The sequence below is a fragment of the Crocodylus porosus genome, unplaced genomic scaffold (genome assembly GCF_001723895.1).
Source record: "Crocodylus porosus isolate Cpor-Errol unplaced genomic scaffold, CroPor_comp1, whole genome shotgun sequence".
Classification (NCBI taxonomy): Eukaryota; Metazoa; Chordata; order Crocodylia; family Crocodylidae; genus Crocodylus; species Crocodylus porosus.
The window spans coordinates 6452211-6468505 of NW_017728907.1; the positions used below are offsets into that span (position 1 = coordinate 6452211).

The 16295-nt window shown below is 43.6% G+C and overlaps 1 protein-coding gene across 1 annotated transcript in view; it reads right to left on the minus strand.

Annotated features, from left to right (window-relative positions):
* CFH (complement factor H) overlaps nucleotides 1-16295 on the minus strand; it is a 72272-nt gene that overhangs the window by 27290 nt on the left and 28687 nt on the right. Inside the window, exons 5-7 of the mRNA XM_019530570.1 lie at nucleotides 13293-13487; nucleotides 9939-10109; nucleotides 1100-1355 (exon numbers count right to left, since the gene is read on the minus strand). Coding sequence (XP_019386115.1) covers nucleotides 1100-1355; nucleotides 9939-10109; nucleotides 13293-13487 — 622 coding nt within the window. The remainder of the gene's footprint in view (nucleotides 1-1099; nucleotides 1356-9938; nucleotides 10110-13292; nucleotides 13488-16295) is intronic.

Here is a 16295-nt window from a genome sequence, read left to right on the forward strand (position 1 = left end):
TTTACAACTCCTTCCCTGCTGTGGAGTTTATTAGTTTTGTGCACACTAATAAAGGCACATGTAGATGCTGAGATGTTTACTGCAAAGTTTATTAGTCAACTGCCTGTTAAATGTCCTGTGTAGACATGCCCCTGGAAATACATTATGACTTGGATTATCCGACTTCTCATCCCACAAAAGCCTTTTCTGCCTGTCAGAACTGTAAAATGCTAGAAATGCAAAAAGTAATTTTTTGGTTGGTAACTGAACTGGAATCAAGAAAAATTCTCTCCCCTGATTGAAAAACCCCAAGGAATTTGTTTTGCATCGATCATTTCATTTAATCCAAAGCAAGCTGGGCTTTTTTTCCCTTGATTTGAGGTCACTAGTAAGTTAATGCAATTGAAAAGAAGATCAAGAGCATTTACATGAGATGTTTACTTTGCAGTCAACTAATTAACACCTATTGGGGTGCACAAAACTAATAAACTTCACAGTAGGATAGGATGTGTAAATACAAGTCCTATCCTGCTGCAGAGTTTTTTTTGTGGCAGCAAGCTGCTTCAAATTGCTAATGGAGAGGGAGGAATGGGACCTAGGTGTTCCACATCTGAAACAAGTCCCCTAAAAAACCCCTAAAAATCCCCTAAAAAAAGGTAGTTCCTCCTCCCCCATGTCCTTCTGGTATTCACCCAAAACCATGTTTACTAGCAAAGGAAATTATTGTATACAATCTGTGATCTCTGGATAGGTCAGTAACCTGGAAGGTACCAGTTCCTTATGCACAAGAATGAGACGATCTACATAACAAAGTTCCTCTTCATTGTCTCAGGATCTACAGGTTTGTCAGGAAATCTTGAGCTTTATTATCGGAAGGGTATTTTTTAACCAAACAATTGGGCTCCAAAGTTTCTTTTTATCTCTGTTTTAAACAGATGTCACTTACTTGAATCATCGGAGAACCCAATTATGAAGTCCTTGTTCAATTTTTACTGCTTCATTGCAATCACTGGGAATAATCTGGGTAAGCATTTGAGAAGGAACTTTGTACCCAGTGTAAAATGAACAAAGCATTTGCAAATACCTTTCAATTTTGTATTGTAAAACAAAATGTCATGACCTGTTTGGATTAAAATTTGTTATAACACAGTTTTGGTTCTGATATTTTATAAACCTGTTAAGATGCAAAAATAACCTACAGACACATTTTGGAACAGGTATCCAGCCATTCTTGGTGCATTGAGCTGTGTTCCCACTGAATGAGTCAAAGTGAAATCCATGCTTGCAATCCACTATGATGACATCCTCTTCTCTGTATATTGTCTTTGAAGGGACAAAGCTACCATCAGCCACTTTTGGATGATCACATGTAACTTCTAAACAGAAAGCAACACACAAGATTAACAACTGGAAATGGGACATTAGCGCACCTCTACAAGTATAGATAAAGGCTCAATGGGACACAGTCATGCACACCATCATGAATCGGCTCCCATTGTATCTTATTGCTCATACAGGGGAATCTTGTTCCCACGCTTCCCCTGCACTAGCAAGAAGCAAGTTTCCATGGCTGGGGACTCCCTCAGCTGATTGGGTTCCCAGCCAGGGGCTGCACCGTGTACCCCTATGGCTGGGACACCTCATAAGCTATGGTCTCCCAGCCACAGGAATGAACCAAGTCCCCCAGAGCTGGGAGTTCTGATCAGGTGACAGGACTCTCAGACGCAGAGGGCCCTGGCAACACATTCAATTACTGGTGTGATAGGAAGCAACTACAAAAGATATTACACATATTTTGTAGAATAACTGCAGCTTGTTCTGCTTTTCATCACACCATTAATTAACTGAATTTGTAACTGGGCAACCACTTAGTGCATGATTAACTGATTAATCTCACTTAAGTGTAACTTGTAGATGGGACCTCAGACTGTAAATTCAACCCCTTCTTTTCAATGATTTATATTGCACTGCTCAGTGTAGACAGTTACCTCTAATAGGTGATGAAGGGTCATTACCTGATTGCTAGACAGTTTTCTTGTTCTAGCATTATCTCTCCCACTGTGGAAAGGTCTGTGGCTGAAAAGCATATTTGCTCGCTATATCCTAACATGTTCCTTGACCTCTACAAGTAAGTATTATGTTTTTATGATCTTTGTAGAACATGCGTGTAACAGAGAGCCAAGCAGCGCCTGTTACTTTAAGGGTGAAGGAGCAGCAGGGAGAGCCCCAAGAGGGAGAAAGCTGCCCATTATGAGCAGCCAAGGAACAAAGACCTCAGGATTTACCTGCTACAAGTACTTACTGCCAAACCAGCTGCACAGCAGTAGTGCACTTGGCTAGTGCCCTGCACAGGAGACAAGCTATTGTTACAGCAGAGGTCAGCAGTAAGTTTCCCAGGGGTTGAGCTGGCAACCTAAATCAGGAAGCACCTTTGGTAATTCAGGGAGTCACATGACCAAATGGGGCAATGGCTTCCAGCCATATAAACCCAGGCCCTGAGACCGAGCAGTCAGTCCAGCTTTGGGAACTGCTGAGGGAAGAGATCCAGGACAGGAGAGCTACAGAGAAGCTTGTGGTTGATGCTTGGACTACCCTGGGATAAATGCAAGTAGAAATGCTGCTGATTTGCAGGGAAATAGGATAGGGTGGAGCTGAGTGATACAGCCAAGGACCTGGGGTTAGGTTTGGGGATTTGTGTTATAGCCAGAGGACTTCTTTTGGGTTATAGTTTTAGACCAGGGGGGTGGGGGGAGTTCAGAGGTCCTATTATTGCCCAGGAGGCATGTGATTACTTTGAGTCCTGCCAGGGCTCAGGCTCAAGGTGTAGTCAGTGGCTTGGCAGAGGGGCCAGCTCTTGGGGGTAGGGCCCAGCTAAGGCCAGAGGGGCCAGCACCCAGAGAAGGACTAAGGTAGTCTAGAGAGGGGAAGGATCTTGGGCCAAGAGACCTGAAGCAGGCTCAGTGTCCAAAGTGGGGCTGAGATAGGGCCAGGGGGCCCAGACCAAGCCATAGTGGACTCATTACCCAGGGCAGGGCTGAGATAAGTACTTTAATCCTGGTCCTCTTGCCCTAATATAAGTGCTGGTGCCTAGAAGCCAGGCCTAGCACAGTGGGCCCAGGCTAGAAGGCCCAGCTAGAGAAAAGGGGTGGAGGCTGAGAAGGCTGATGCCCCAGAAAAGGGAATGGAAGTGCAACAACATCTGTGAGGTATAGGCATGGTGTAAGGGGTAGTCAGAGCTATGTATTTAGCCCTTAAAGCTACAAATATCCTGGGGCACAGATGGGTTGAGAGGGCCTACTCAGCTCAAGGGCAAAATTGAAACCAGTGGGTTTTGGGAGGGACCTGCATGTGGCTGGAGTTGAGTAGGGCTTACTCTGAGATCTGTGGGCATCCTCCCTTCTTTAATTTTTTAATAATAACAAAGCATGGCAGGTATGGAATTGAGGAAAAGTATCTTAGAGATCAGGCTAGGCAGGAGCCATATTGCCACTATACTGCCATCATTTCACAGCCACCCCTATAATCCTGTTGTGAAAGCTTGCCCATAGCAGCTAAAAGGGAAAGCTATGGGAACCCCCCCCAAAAAAGAAAATAAGATATATCATGTTGGGTCAGACTTCAGACCCTTCTTACTCTGTATGCTGTATCTCACTGTGGCAATATGAATCCTAAAAACTCTTGTCACCCAAAGAGCGAGTTTTGTCCAAAACACAACAGACTTTCTACAAAACCTTAAAAACATAGACCACCTTCACAGCAACACCCTCGTAGCCACCATAGACATTACCAGCTTATATAAAGGAGGAGCTATGACACTGAAAATGACACTGAAATTCAAGATCTCATTAACATGAAATGGAAAGCTTTCTGTGCCTGGAAGAATGCCATCAACTCTGCCATCAAGAAAAACACACACAAAACAAGCAAAATCAGAAGTGCAGAGGAGAACACAAGAACTGAAGAATGAGTGGTGTGTTCAGAAACAACAAGAAATGCAACATTTTTCTGACATTCGTGGCATCTTCAGTGCTACCAAAGCTGTGTACGGCCCTAACACTCAAGGCCTTAATTCTCTAAGATCAAAGGATGGAACACTCCTGAAAGACTCACTGCTCACATCAATGCTCACTGGAAAGAACATTTCTAGGACCCTCTGAATCATGATTCGACTGACAAAGAAGATAAGATCGACAACCTTCCATAAAAAGCAGTCGGAGAAGACCTTGGTTTGCCACCTATGCTAACAGAGGTCAGGAGTGCCATCGGGGAAAATGAAGAATAACAAAGCAGTCAGTGTTGATGGAATACCTGCAGAGATTTTCAGTGAAACAGAAGAACAATTTACGCTTCAGCTTCATGTCCTCATCCTTAATCTGAAACAAGGAAGAAAACCCAGCCAACCTAAGGGATGCCTTGATTGTTACCATCTTCAAGAAGGGGGACAGAGCTGATTGTGGAAACTACCGAGGCATCTTATTGTTGGCCACTGCTGAGAAAGTCATTACCTGTATCCTCACTAACTGTCTTCTCCCACTTGAGGAAGAAATTGTTCCAGAATCTCAAAGTGGCTTTTGACCATCTGGAGAAACTGCGGACATGATCTATATATCACATCAAATCTAGGAGAAGTGTCATGAGCAAAATTGACCTCTATTTGGCCTTCGTCAACCTCTCTAAAGTTTTCAATTCTGTAAACTGTAAAGCATTATGGAGAATTCTGTCCAAAATTGGCTGCCCAAACAAGTTAATCAGTGTTCTGAGACTTCTCCATGACAATGTCAGCAAGTGTTCTCAGCAACAGTATGGCAGGGCACATCCTGGAGGTAAGGGCAGGAGCTTAAGGGGATGGTTTGAAGGCTCCTGGTCCTGGACATGACCTAAAACTGCATCCTGCTGAGAGTGGGTGGCCCGGTAGAGTTCCCTGTGGTGCAGGGGCCCCCAGGAAATGCCAGACCAGTTACCACTTTGGTGAAAGGCAGGTTGGGGTGCCTTAACCCCAGCCCCTACAATAGCATGGGTACAAGGGGGCCAGGTACACCTACAGCCACCTAAGCCCCCACTGGAGAAGGAAGCCCCATGGCCCCAGTGAAGGGGCAGAGATGAGGGGCCCCAGTGAGGGGGTGACCAGAGGGCTGGGAGCCCAGTATGTGTGTACAAGTGTGTAGAGTTGCCCCAAGAGGGGTCAAGGCAAGCTTGGACCCGGTCAGGTAAGTGGTTGGCCACTACCCTGGTGAGGGTTGCAGGAGAGGCCCAAAAGATGGTATATCTGCCACCTGAGGTGTGCGCTAGATAAAGCCCATGGATGAAGGGGCCTGCTCCGAGAGGGTACAAGGCAGTACAAGTTATCAATGCGTGAAACTGTGAGAGAGGGTGGAGGGTGAGAGGCCCTAGTGAGAGGAGAGTGGTATGAATGTGTGTGTGTCTGAGGCCTGACAATGGGGGCTAAGCTTGGTCTGGCTATAGGCTGGGAGCATTGTGTCATCTGGATGCCACCTGTGAGGCTTGGGCTGCAGTGTAGGGAAGGAATGGAACTGCAGATAGCACCTCCTGGCATTGGGGCAAGAATGGGCAGCCTCCTGCCTAATTAACACCATAATTATGTATCATCAAGTCGTGGCAGGAAAGGAGGCGGGCAGTTGGCCCAGATCAGGTGGGTGTGCCAATGGCCTTCCAGCCCTGAGAAATCCCTGTTACAAATGGGAATTGAACAGAACCATTTGGGGTGAAAACTGTAGCAAAGCAAGGCTGTGTCATCACTACAACTTTGTTTTCCATCTTCTTCTCCACCATAATGCACCTCGTTGATAGAAAACTTACACCAGGAATTGAAATTGTGTATAGGATGAATAGAAGACTCTTCAACCTCAACAAGCTTAAGTCCAAAATGAAGACCACAACAACAACCATGATGGAGCTCCAGTATGCGGATGACAATGTTGTCATTGCTCAATCTGAAATGGACCTCAAAACCATCCTTAAGACATTCTCAGAAGTCTACGAGAGTATTGGCTTAACTCTAAATATTGGGAAAATGCAAGTACTTTACCAACCTGCTCCAAAAGGAGAAACAAACCCCTGTCCATTCAGATCAATGGAGAATTGCTGGAGAACATGGATCACTTCACCTATCTTGGAAGTCATCTTTCATCAAAGGCAGACATCGATGTGGAAATACAACACCACTTGCAATGTATGAGCTCAGCCTTTGGACACCTGAGTAAGAGTGTCTTCTTAAATCATGACATCCTTGCTGAAATGAAGCTCTTGGTTTATTGAGCCATTGTCATTCCAAGTCTGCTGAATGGCTCAGAAACTTGGACCACACAGAGAAGACATCTCAAGAGCTTGGAAAAGTACCATCAAGGGTGCCTTCACAAAATCCTTTGGATTAGATTGGAGGATAGATGCATAAGCATCAGCATCTCGGCTGAAGTAAATTTCAGCAGCATTGAAGCCATGCTCATCCAAAACCAATTTTGCTGGACACGTCATGTTGTTCGCATGCCTGACTCCTGCCTTCAAAAGAGAATCTTTTTTCTCATAGCTGAAAGAAGGTCAGCAAAGTACCGGAGGGAAAAGAAAGCACTTCGAAGACACCTTGAAGGCAAATATGAAGAGGTGTAACATTGACATCAAACACTTGGGAGACCCTCACTCAAGACTGACCAAAATGGAGGAAGGTTCTTTGGGAGGGACCTCAATACTTTGAAACAGCTTGTCAACAGGCAGAAGAGGGAAAGAGGAACGGGGGAAAAGAACATCAAAACATCCAATGCAGCAACACAGTGCCCATCATTCCTGGAAACACCCATTCTCACTGTGACAAGACATGTGGATCTAGAATTGGGCTATAGAGCCACCTGTGAACTCACTATTACGATCCTTGGAAGACAATCTTACTTGTTCGCAAGCCATCGTCCATCATCATACCAGCTTATATACCAACATCCCACACCTGGATGGCATCCAAGCCTGCCTTACATATGTACAAGAACAAGAGTACAACTTAAGAGTACAGACCTAAAGAAATTACTGAACTTATGCTTTGTCCTCATACACATCAACTTCACTTTCAATAACCAACACTTCCTCCAGCCCATGGGCACCAAAATGGCCACACAATATGACAACCTTTTTATATGCCACCTGGAAGAAGAATTCCTCAAGAACTGTGTGGCAGAACACCACCTCTGTCTCTCCCCCAAAACTCTGCTATGTGACAATTTGGTTAACATGGTCCCTGCAGAGGACAGACATCCCATCTCTCTTGGTAACCTGAGTTGGATACATTCCTGAGGGAGGGAGGAAACCTCCTCTCTCTACCTACATGACTGGCATTGCATACATGGGTGAAGGGCTTGCAGCAATATGCTCCCTATTGTTCTAAGCAATGCGAGGGGGCTAGAGACCCTGCCAGTCTACCCAGCAACCAGTGATGCATTTCAAATTAGTTGGCTGGCAGCCAACAGGTGTTGGCCTTAATTGGACCAGGTAAATGAGGTCATAAGGTCTATATAAGTTAAAGACTGCCCATGAGGAGGAGCAGTAGGAGAATGATAAAAACTCAAAGAGAGTAGAGATGGACCATCTTAAACTTGCTCTCTCTCTTGAACTCATGATCAATGTCTTTGGCTCTGTCCTTGGACCTATATTCAACATCTTCATTAATGATGTGGACATTGGAGTCAGAAGCAGACTGGCCAAGTTCGCTGATGACACCAAACTCTGTGGTAAAGCATCCACACCTGAGAACAGGAGGGTGATCCAGGATGACCTTGACAGGCTCAGGAAATGGGTGGATGAGAACTTGATGGTGTTTAACACTGAAAAATGCAAGGTTCTCCACCTTGGGAAGAAAAACCCACAGCATGCTTATAGGCTCGGCAGTGCTATGCTGGCTAGCACTATGGATGAAAGGGACTTGAGGGTCATGATTGACCACAAGATGAACATGAACCATCAGTGTGATGCTGCTGCTGCTAGTAAAGCAAGCAAAATGCTGGCTTGCATCCATAGATGCTTCTCAAGCAAATCCCAGTATGTCATTCTCCCATTGTACTTGGCCTTGATGAGGCTGCAGCTGGAGTACTGCACCCAGTTTTGGGCTCCACAATTCAAAAAGGATGTAGAGAAGCTTAGAAGAGACCAGCAAAGAGCCATATGCATGATGAGAGGTCAGAAAAACAGACCTTATGATGACAGGCTGAGAGCCATAGGACTCTTAAGCCTGGAAAAGTGCAGGCTCAGGGGTGATCTGATGGCTGCCTATAAGTTTATAAAGGGTGCTCACTAGGATCTGGGGGAATGATCATTCACCAGAGTGCCCCAAGGGATGACAAGGTTGAATGGTCATAAACTCCTTCAAGACCATTTCAGGCTGGACATAAGGAAGAATTTCTTTACTGCCTGAGCCCCCAAGGTCTGGAACAGCCTGCCTTCGGAGGTGGTTCAAGCACCTACTTTGAATGCCATCAAGAGAAATTTGGATGCTTATCTTGCTGGGATCCTATGACCCCAGCTGACTTCCTGCCCCTGGGGCAGGGGGCTGGACTCAATGAACCTCCGAGGTCCCTTCCAGCCCTAGTGTCTATGAAATCTATGAAATTAAGTGCCTGCTTCCAGAGGGAATCTCCACCTACCTCTGGATGATACTCGTGAGTAAGCTACCTGAGATCTAACTAAATATATAGCATGCAGTAGCTCAGATGCATAATCAAAGGCTAGCCAGCCATGCCAGTTTGCTCTATGGGATTTATTTGATATCACTCTACCCTGTACCCTATTCCAAACCTACTCCTTGTAACCAATAAAGTTCTCCTTTGTACCAAGCATGGGATACTTATTGGGAGTGGGTCTAGATTATGCCTTGGGGTCCCCTTGGTTTGGCTGACTAAGGGAGAGCACTATTTGTGCTTTAGACTTAGGGAAGCACCCCAGGTTCTTGAAATAGGTCAAGTACCCTCAAGGGCTACTAGGTCTATGTTTCCAAGGGGGCACATAGCCAGGATTAGTCCAGACCCTGGGTGGTGATGGCGTTACCCCCAGGCTAGCACGCGTGATCCAGGAAGGGGGTTGGCCAAATGTGAGATGCCCCTAGGGAGGCACTCGGAGCCAGGACGGCTGGACGCAGTGAGGTGGGTAGCTCTGTGCAGGAGCACACCCTATTGGCCTGCCACAAACTGCAGCATCAAACCCATACTATACTTTATATATACTAATAACATCATCATTTGGATTGAAAATCTGTAATATCTGGTTGATTTTCCATAAGTAATTCAGTAATCATCACCCCTCCATCAAACTATCTCTTGAATACTACAACACCACCATTACATTTTAGATACTATGATCACTATCCTGAATGGTAAAACACAAACTACCATATACAAAAAACCCCACAGACAAACATACATATCTTCACAGAACCAGCAGTCACCCTAAACACACCAAGGAAGCTGTAACACACAGTCATACTCTTCAATACCACCGAATTTTCACCGAGAAAAACACTTGCGATCGTCACCTCACAAATCTCAAAAGGGCTTTCACTCAACAATAAAAGTCCTACAAAGAGATAGATCACACTTTTGAAAGAGCTACCTAGATACCATGTGAAGAATTGCTGCAGTACAAAAAGAAAATCCCCATAAATTGCACACCATTAGTTACGACGTACCATCCTGCCCTGGAACCTATACAGAAAATCCTTAAACAATTGCAACTCATACTAGAAGAAGACCGAATTTTTAAAGAGATTTTCCCAGAACCACACATCCTACCCGTTAAACAAGCTTTAAAGCTTTCAGCATTGCTTTTCTGAATTTAGTCTCCCATTCTGTGACACACCTGATATTCTTTGTGGTTAGATTTACCAACTTCCATTGACTGCATTAATCACTAAAAATATACTGACACAGAAATCTGACATAATGTACAATATAAAATTAGCAAAAGCTGACCTATACATAATGGGGCTGGTGTCCATCCATCTTCAGTACATACTGCATCTGATCTTTCATTGAACTTAAATCCTGTATCACAGTTAAATTGTATTCGTTCTTTCTCCTTGTAAAGTCTCCTTGGAACCATTACCTCTCCATTCAGAATAACTGGTGGGGTGCATGTTACTTCTAAATATAAGGGAAACAAAATACATAAGTACTGAGCTGGAATAAAAGCAATACTAAAAAAAAATACAAAATTTAAATTTTCACCTGAATGTTCTAACTGTGTTATGTTAATGAGGAACTTATTAAATCTGTTTTAGTCAGTAATATTACTCATACCTCTAGCAGGAAATACGGCTCAAAACCACACAAGGATTCAGAAACCTAAATTCAGGGTTAGGCATAATTCAAGTACTAAGCCCCAAATTGCAACCTTCATAATCCAGGCCCAAACTTTGACCCCTGAATTGTCACCAGTGAAGTAGCCTAGAAACCTGGAGTTCTCCAGTTCATACTCAGAGTTACCATCATCCTGCCAGAAGTGAGTGGGTCAGCACTTTTATATCATTTCTAAGCCTCTGCGGGATCTACGCAGTAGATGTCCCTCCAGCTGGGTACCTGCATAGCCTAATTTGGTAGGCAGTGCTCCTGGCAGCATTTGCTTCCACACAAAACAAAGTACGTACGGCCATCTTCATCCAAAAAGGTGGCTTGTACCATTATACATTTTGAATGTATTCTATATAGGAGGTTAGTGCATTCGCCCAAGAAAAAAGAAAAATAAGTTAAATTACCTTATCCTGAGGGTGTTTCAAACCTTCACTTCCCACTTTCCTAGGAGACTTCTCTAAGCACTAAAGAATGCTACAGTTTTGTGCTTTACTAAGCTTGGTTAGAAGTACTCTCTAGGCCTCCTGTTCAAGCTGCACAAACTTGGAGGAAAAATCATAGATTCATGGGGTCAGACAGACGGACTCATGCTTCTTGTGCTCACTAGTCCAATTATTAGGGCACTCATAAGGAGAAGGGAGTTGAGTTCTAGTCCTTACTCCCAGGACGTCTTACACATTTTCAAAGAAATAGTCACTGGATAAAATGCGTGCTTTAGTTCTTAGAACAGGGATTCCTCTGCTAGGATTCCTCTCTCACTGGTGAATGCACTGATCTCTAGGCTATGGAGTTGGAGCACAACAGGGGCTCAGTCTTAATTTCCTTATTAAAACAACATAAGCAAAATGTTTTATTGACTCATTTATTTTCAGAAACTGGAAGACTGTTATGGGTTTGCTTCCAAATAAAATGGAATTCATATTCCATTGTCAGGTGTGGTGTTACAGCAAGGATATGCTGAGAAGGAAGATACAACAAATGTGCTGTGTCATAGTATTTCAGGTCAAATGAAAATTTACCATGTTTTAATATTTAAGAACGAAATACAATCTCCTTTCTTTGGAAGAACGCTGGGGCATACATTAAGAAAAAACAAAAACAGAAAACCCTAAATGTTTGTTATGTGCTTTACTGAACAAACAACCTCAAAGGATACACAGCCTAAATATATTTCAATATAACCAATGGTCAAATTCAATATAACCAATGGTGTACAAATGAAGGTGGGCACCTAAGATGCAGGGTCAGCAGTGACTTCTGGTTGCTGCCACAATCACAATCATCCAGCGGACAACAGCAGCCACTTTTTTTCACCCTTTAAAGTCAGCGCTCGGGTTAGTTGCCCCATTTACTCCACCCTACTTTTGCCACTGAACACAATAGAAACAAATTATGCAACATGTTATATGTGAGTGGGCATGTTTACACATGCACCCCACTGTGCAGTTGGTACTGGACAGTCATTTAGTACTTGCTCTAGTAAGTACTAAATGACTGCACAGTACACGCCAGTACTGTGCTGTCCTAGTGGTGCATGGGTTGTTTCCAACCCTATTGCTACTGCTCAGTAGTGGTGGTGTCACAGTTGGTGCCCACTGATGCTACTTTGCCATAGTGACAAACTATGTTTCCAAAGCTTGTTGCTATGGTGATATAGCATCTTGTGTAGACGTGCCTGGTGAGTGGAAGTTACCATACTACTGTGTAAATGCATATGAAGAAATATGGTTCAGCTCATGTTTGGATTGTGGAAGGTCTATTTCCTACTGGGTACAGGCAAAAAATGATAAACAGTCTTGATTATAAATACTTTCATTTTCCATTTTTGTACTTGTGTGAAGTCCTATGGAGTCTTCATGTACAGGCTACAGTGAAGGCCTGAGATTAATGCATTACCACAACATTGTTTTATTGCCCTGCATTATACTATTTTTTTTACATGCAGCATGAATTGAAGATTGGAACATCAATACACTGATTAATGCATAATAAATGATTATTCTGGGAGTATGTATTTAACTGGTACTGTGACTCACCTGTAGCAACAAATTCATGAGAATTTTAGCACCATAAGAAGATGATGTTCATGTGATCAATTTACTGTGCTCAAGACAGGAATCCTCAAGGACACTATGCTGTTCTGGGAAAACTGGGTGTGTCTACATGAAATGTTTACTGTGCAGCTAACTAGTTAACCACACAGGAAACATCTCAGTCCCCTATTAGGACACAAAAACTGAATAAACTCCACAGTAGGGAGCAAGTAAATACAAGTCCTACACTGCTCCAGAGTTCTTGTGCACAGTAGCACACATGTAGATGCCAAGGCAGCTGGCTGGGGCATGAGGGTGCTTCAGTGTGGGGGCTACCTGCTGGCTAGCCCTACAGAGAAGCACCCTTGTGCTCCAGCCAGCCTATCCACAGCACATTGAGATCGGTCAGAGCAGCCCCAGGCTGTGAAGCTGACCCCCTGCTAACTGGGGCTGCTGCAACCTGGCTCAATGAGCTGTGGTCCAGGCGCACATACAAATTGTGCACTTGAGAGCTTTGCAGGAGCAATAAATTGAGGAACAATAAACTCTACAGTTTATTGCTCAACAGTTTATTTCTGTGTATTAATGGCACATGTAGACATGCTCAGCATCTCCTAAGATTGATGGAGTATTGTTGCCATGGTCAGGCTTCTTAGGAAACTGTTTTTCTTGGGAAAACTGGTAAGGTAACTCATCAGGGATAATTACTGGAAGCCCAGTTTAAGCACTGTATGGCCACAACTGCTGCTTTTAATTTTGGGTGCAGCCTGCCTGGAAAAGCACAGTATACTAGGATACTATGTTGGAGCACAGTAAATCTGCCAAGGACACACAATCTCACAATGTTTACTGTGCAGATATGGCCCAGAAGTTGCAACTGTACTTTCAAAATCACATATGCTAAAGACAAACATTAGCAAAGTAAAAACATTTATTTTCCCACCTATACATTGCGGTACCTCCTGACTCCAATCACCAGTAGCTGAGCAATATATTTCTTTGTCTCCCTTAAGTTTATAGTCTGCATTACATTCAAATCGTATGGCTTGTCCAAAGGAAAATTCTTGGTCCATCTCATATGTACCAGACATGGCAATTCTTCCATTTTCTGGAGCTGTTACTGGCAGACATTTTATCACTGTAAAAATAAAGCTATATTTGAAACTGAACCTGGATTGTAAAACAAAATGGTCAGCAGAAAATAACTAAACATTATAGATAAAAATGTAGAATTACTTTAAATGGACATCAAATTGACAGCAAGTTTAAATTTGTCATGTACTCAGATAGCACTGTTATCTGAGCAACATGTTACCCTACACTAGCAAACAGGCACAAGAGAATATTGTATGCATAGGGTGCATCAAAACGAGATGTTTACTGCAGTTGCCTAATTAGCTCCACAGTAAATGTCTCAGCATCTATACATGCAGTGCTATTAGGATGGAGTAAACAAATTCACTCTGCCATAGGTTAGTACTTGTTAACACTCATACTATCCTATGGCAGAGCTTTTTACTTCTCATCAATGCATGTATGGAAACTACTGGGGCTGGCTGGTACACAAGGGTTCACATGCATATCCTAGCCAGCCCCTCCACAGCATGTTGAGGTGGGGTTGAGCATATCCGGGTTGGCAGGCTGATCTCCTGGGCTCCCTGCCCACTGCGGCTGCTCCAACCCAGCTCAATGTGCTGGAGTCCCAGGTGCATGTGTAAATGTGGTTCTTGGGAACAATAAACTCCAGAGCAGTATGTGTTGGATTTTTTTGCTGCCATTAATTTCACATGTAGAAGTATACAGAGTATCTTGACTTTGCTGCAATCTGCTGCCTGCAGGTAGTCAACCAAGGACTCACCTAGAACTTCCATGACTACTGATGTGGGCAATTAATACACTGATCTTTCATAGTCATAGATTCTGCTCTTGATGTAGCCAAGGCTGAACTCAACTCATCTGGAGAATGTTAGATAACTGCAGTGGCCTAGACTATGCCAACCATTTCAAATTGGCTTATTCAAAATAATATATAAAACTATATAACTAAATTTCCTACAGCAAACATGATTGGTTTTATATCTTTCATTTCCCATATTTCATTTCCTGTATACACACACACACACACACAGACATACATATACATATACATACATATATTTACAAACCACCAACATGTATCTCGGTCCATGAAGGCAGTTCCCAGGGATAACTGTTCTTCTGGTGTGGTTCAGTACCCACCAAGGTGTTGGGGCCTAAAGCCCACTTTATGGAAATGGGAGACTCCTCCCTAGCTTGCTTCTGTGGCCATATGGCTGAGGGCAGACTAACCTTGGGGACACCTGAACTCCAAGCCTCTGGGCTTGGGCCTGCATGTAGGATGCCTTCCAAAAGACTTCAGAAATATCTGAAGCTCCTGGTGGGGGTAAGGGGATGTTTGCTGGTTGTAGGGCCACTTATGGTTCTGCACTAACTCATGGATTTGGACTTGATTTGGCTTGGAACACAACATTTCTTTGAAAAAAAATTGCTTAGCATAGGTCATGTGTTTTACAGGCATTTTTAGTATGGGTTGCAGTCAATTAACTTCAGAGCTGGTTTCCATTATTGAACATATGCTGCTTCTGGTAGCAGGTTAATGATAGATGATATGTTTAATGAATATTGCTTGTATGCATATACAAGACAAAGGGCTTTTCCCCCCAATACTGATTGGATGAAAAAAATTGTGTTTTATATTCAAATAAAAACTGTAATTAATTGGGAGTAAACTCCACCATTAGATACTTACATAGGTCAACATGCATATTTCTGAGGATATGGCTTTACTTAAGTCTTGCTCTGATCTGACAGTTTTCTCTAGTTTATCTATTCTATGCTCTTTACCTGATCTTGAATCCAGTTATAAGCTCTTTACTTGATAAATAAAACATCGTGTATAAAAAGGACATTTCAATACACTCTAGATATTAACACTTAAGATTTAGGCGTTGCCATACTTTGGAGGCTAAAACTATCCTCAGCCTTGAATTAGTCACTGGGGTGCAGCTTCAGAATGCTTAAAGCATCTCATGAGAGCTGTAGAGGTGCAAATGAGAGCTTCTTTCTAAAGCAGTGCCAAAAGCCATCCACAGTTCACCAGATGTGAATGGATACCTGGTCAGGCTGGCTGAGGAATAAAAAGTGACCGGATGTGATGCTAGCTCTGCTTTTCCTCTGTGGTGTTACTTCAGAAACAGTGCATCTTAATGACATTAAGCCAATAAGCCAGACTCAGGTGGACCTCTGACCATAGGATGCACAGGGACAGTTAAGGTGCTAAGAATGAAATTCACTAACGCCAAATGGCTGAACAGGAAACTGCCCATACCAGTCAGTAAGAATTGATGAGAACAGGGTTGGAATTCAAGCTTTACCCATCAGAGGAAGTCAGGTACTTCTCTTCATTTCTCGGGGTGCTCTTATAGGCTATCTTAAAAACGTTTTAAAGCTGCCAAACATTATGCTGTCATAAGGTTGGAGACAATCCTCCAAGCCCAAAGGGAGGTAATCCCAACATGGATCAAAGGGAGCATGAGGGTGCAAAAGCCCCCATGGCTCACTAAAAGCATACAAGAATGTCTCCTAGCTAAAAGGGAGGCGTACACCCAATGGAAAGGAGGGGCCATCACCAGGGAGGACTACACTGCGGTTGCTCAGGGATGCAAGGGGGCAGTCAGGAAGACCAAGGCAGAGATGGAACTGGAACTAGCTACCTGGATCAAGGACAACAAGAAGTCCTTTTTTAAATACATAGGGGGCAAGAAGAAGGTACCGGGTACCTTGGTTGCTCAGGGCTGTAGGGGGGCGGTCAGGAAGCACAAGGCTGAGATGGAACTGGAACTAGCTACCCAGATCAAAGACAACAAGAAGTCCTTTTTTAATTACAAAGGGGTTAAAAAGAACTGAG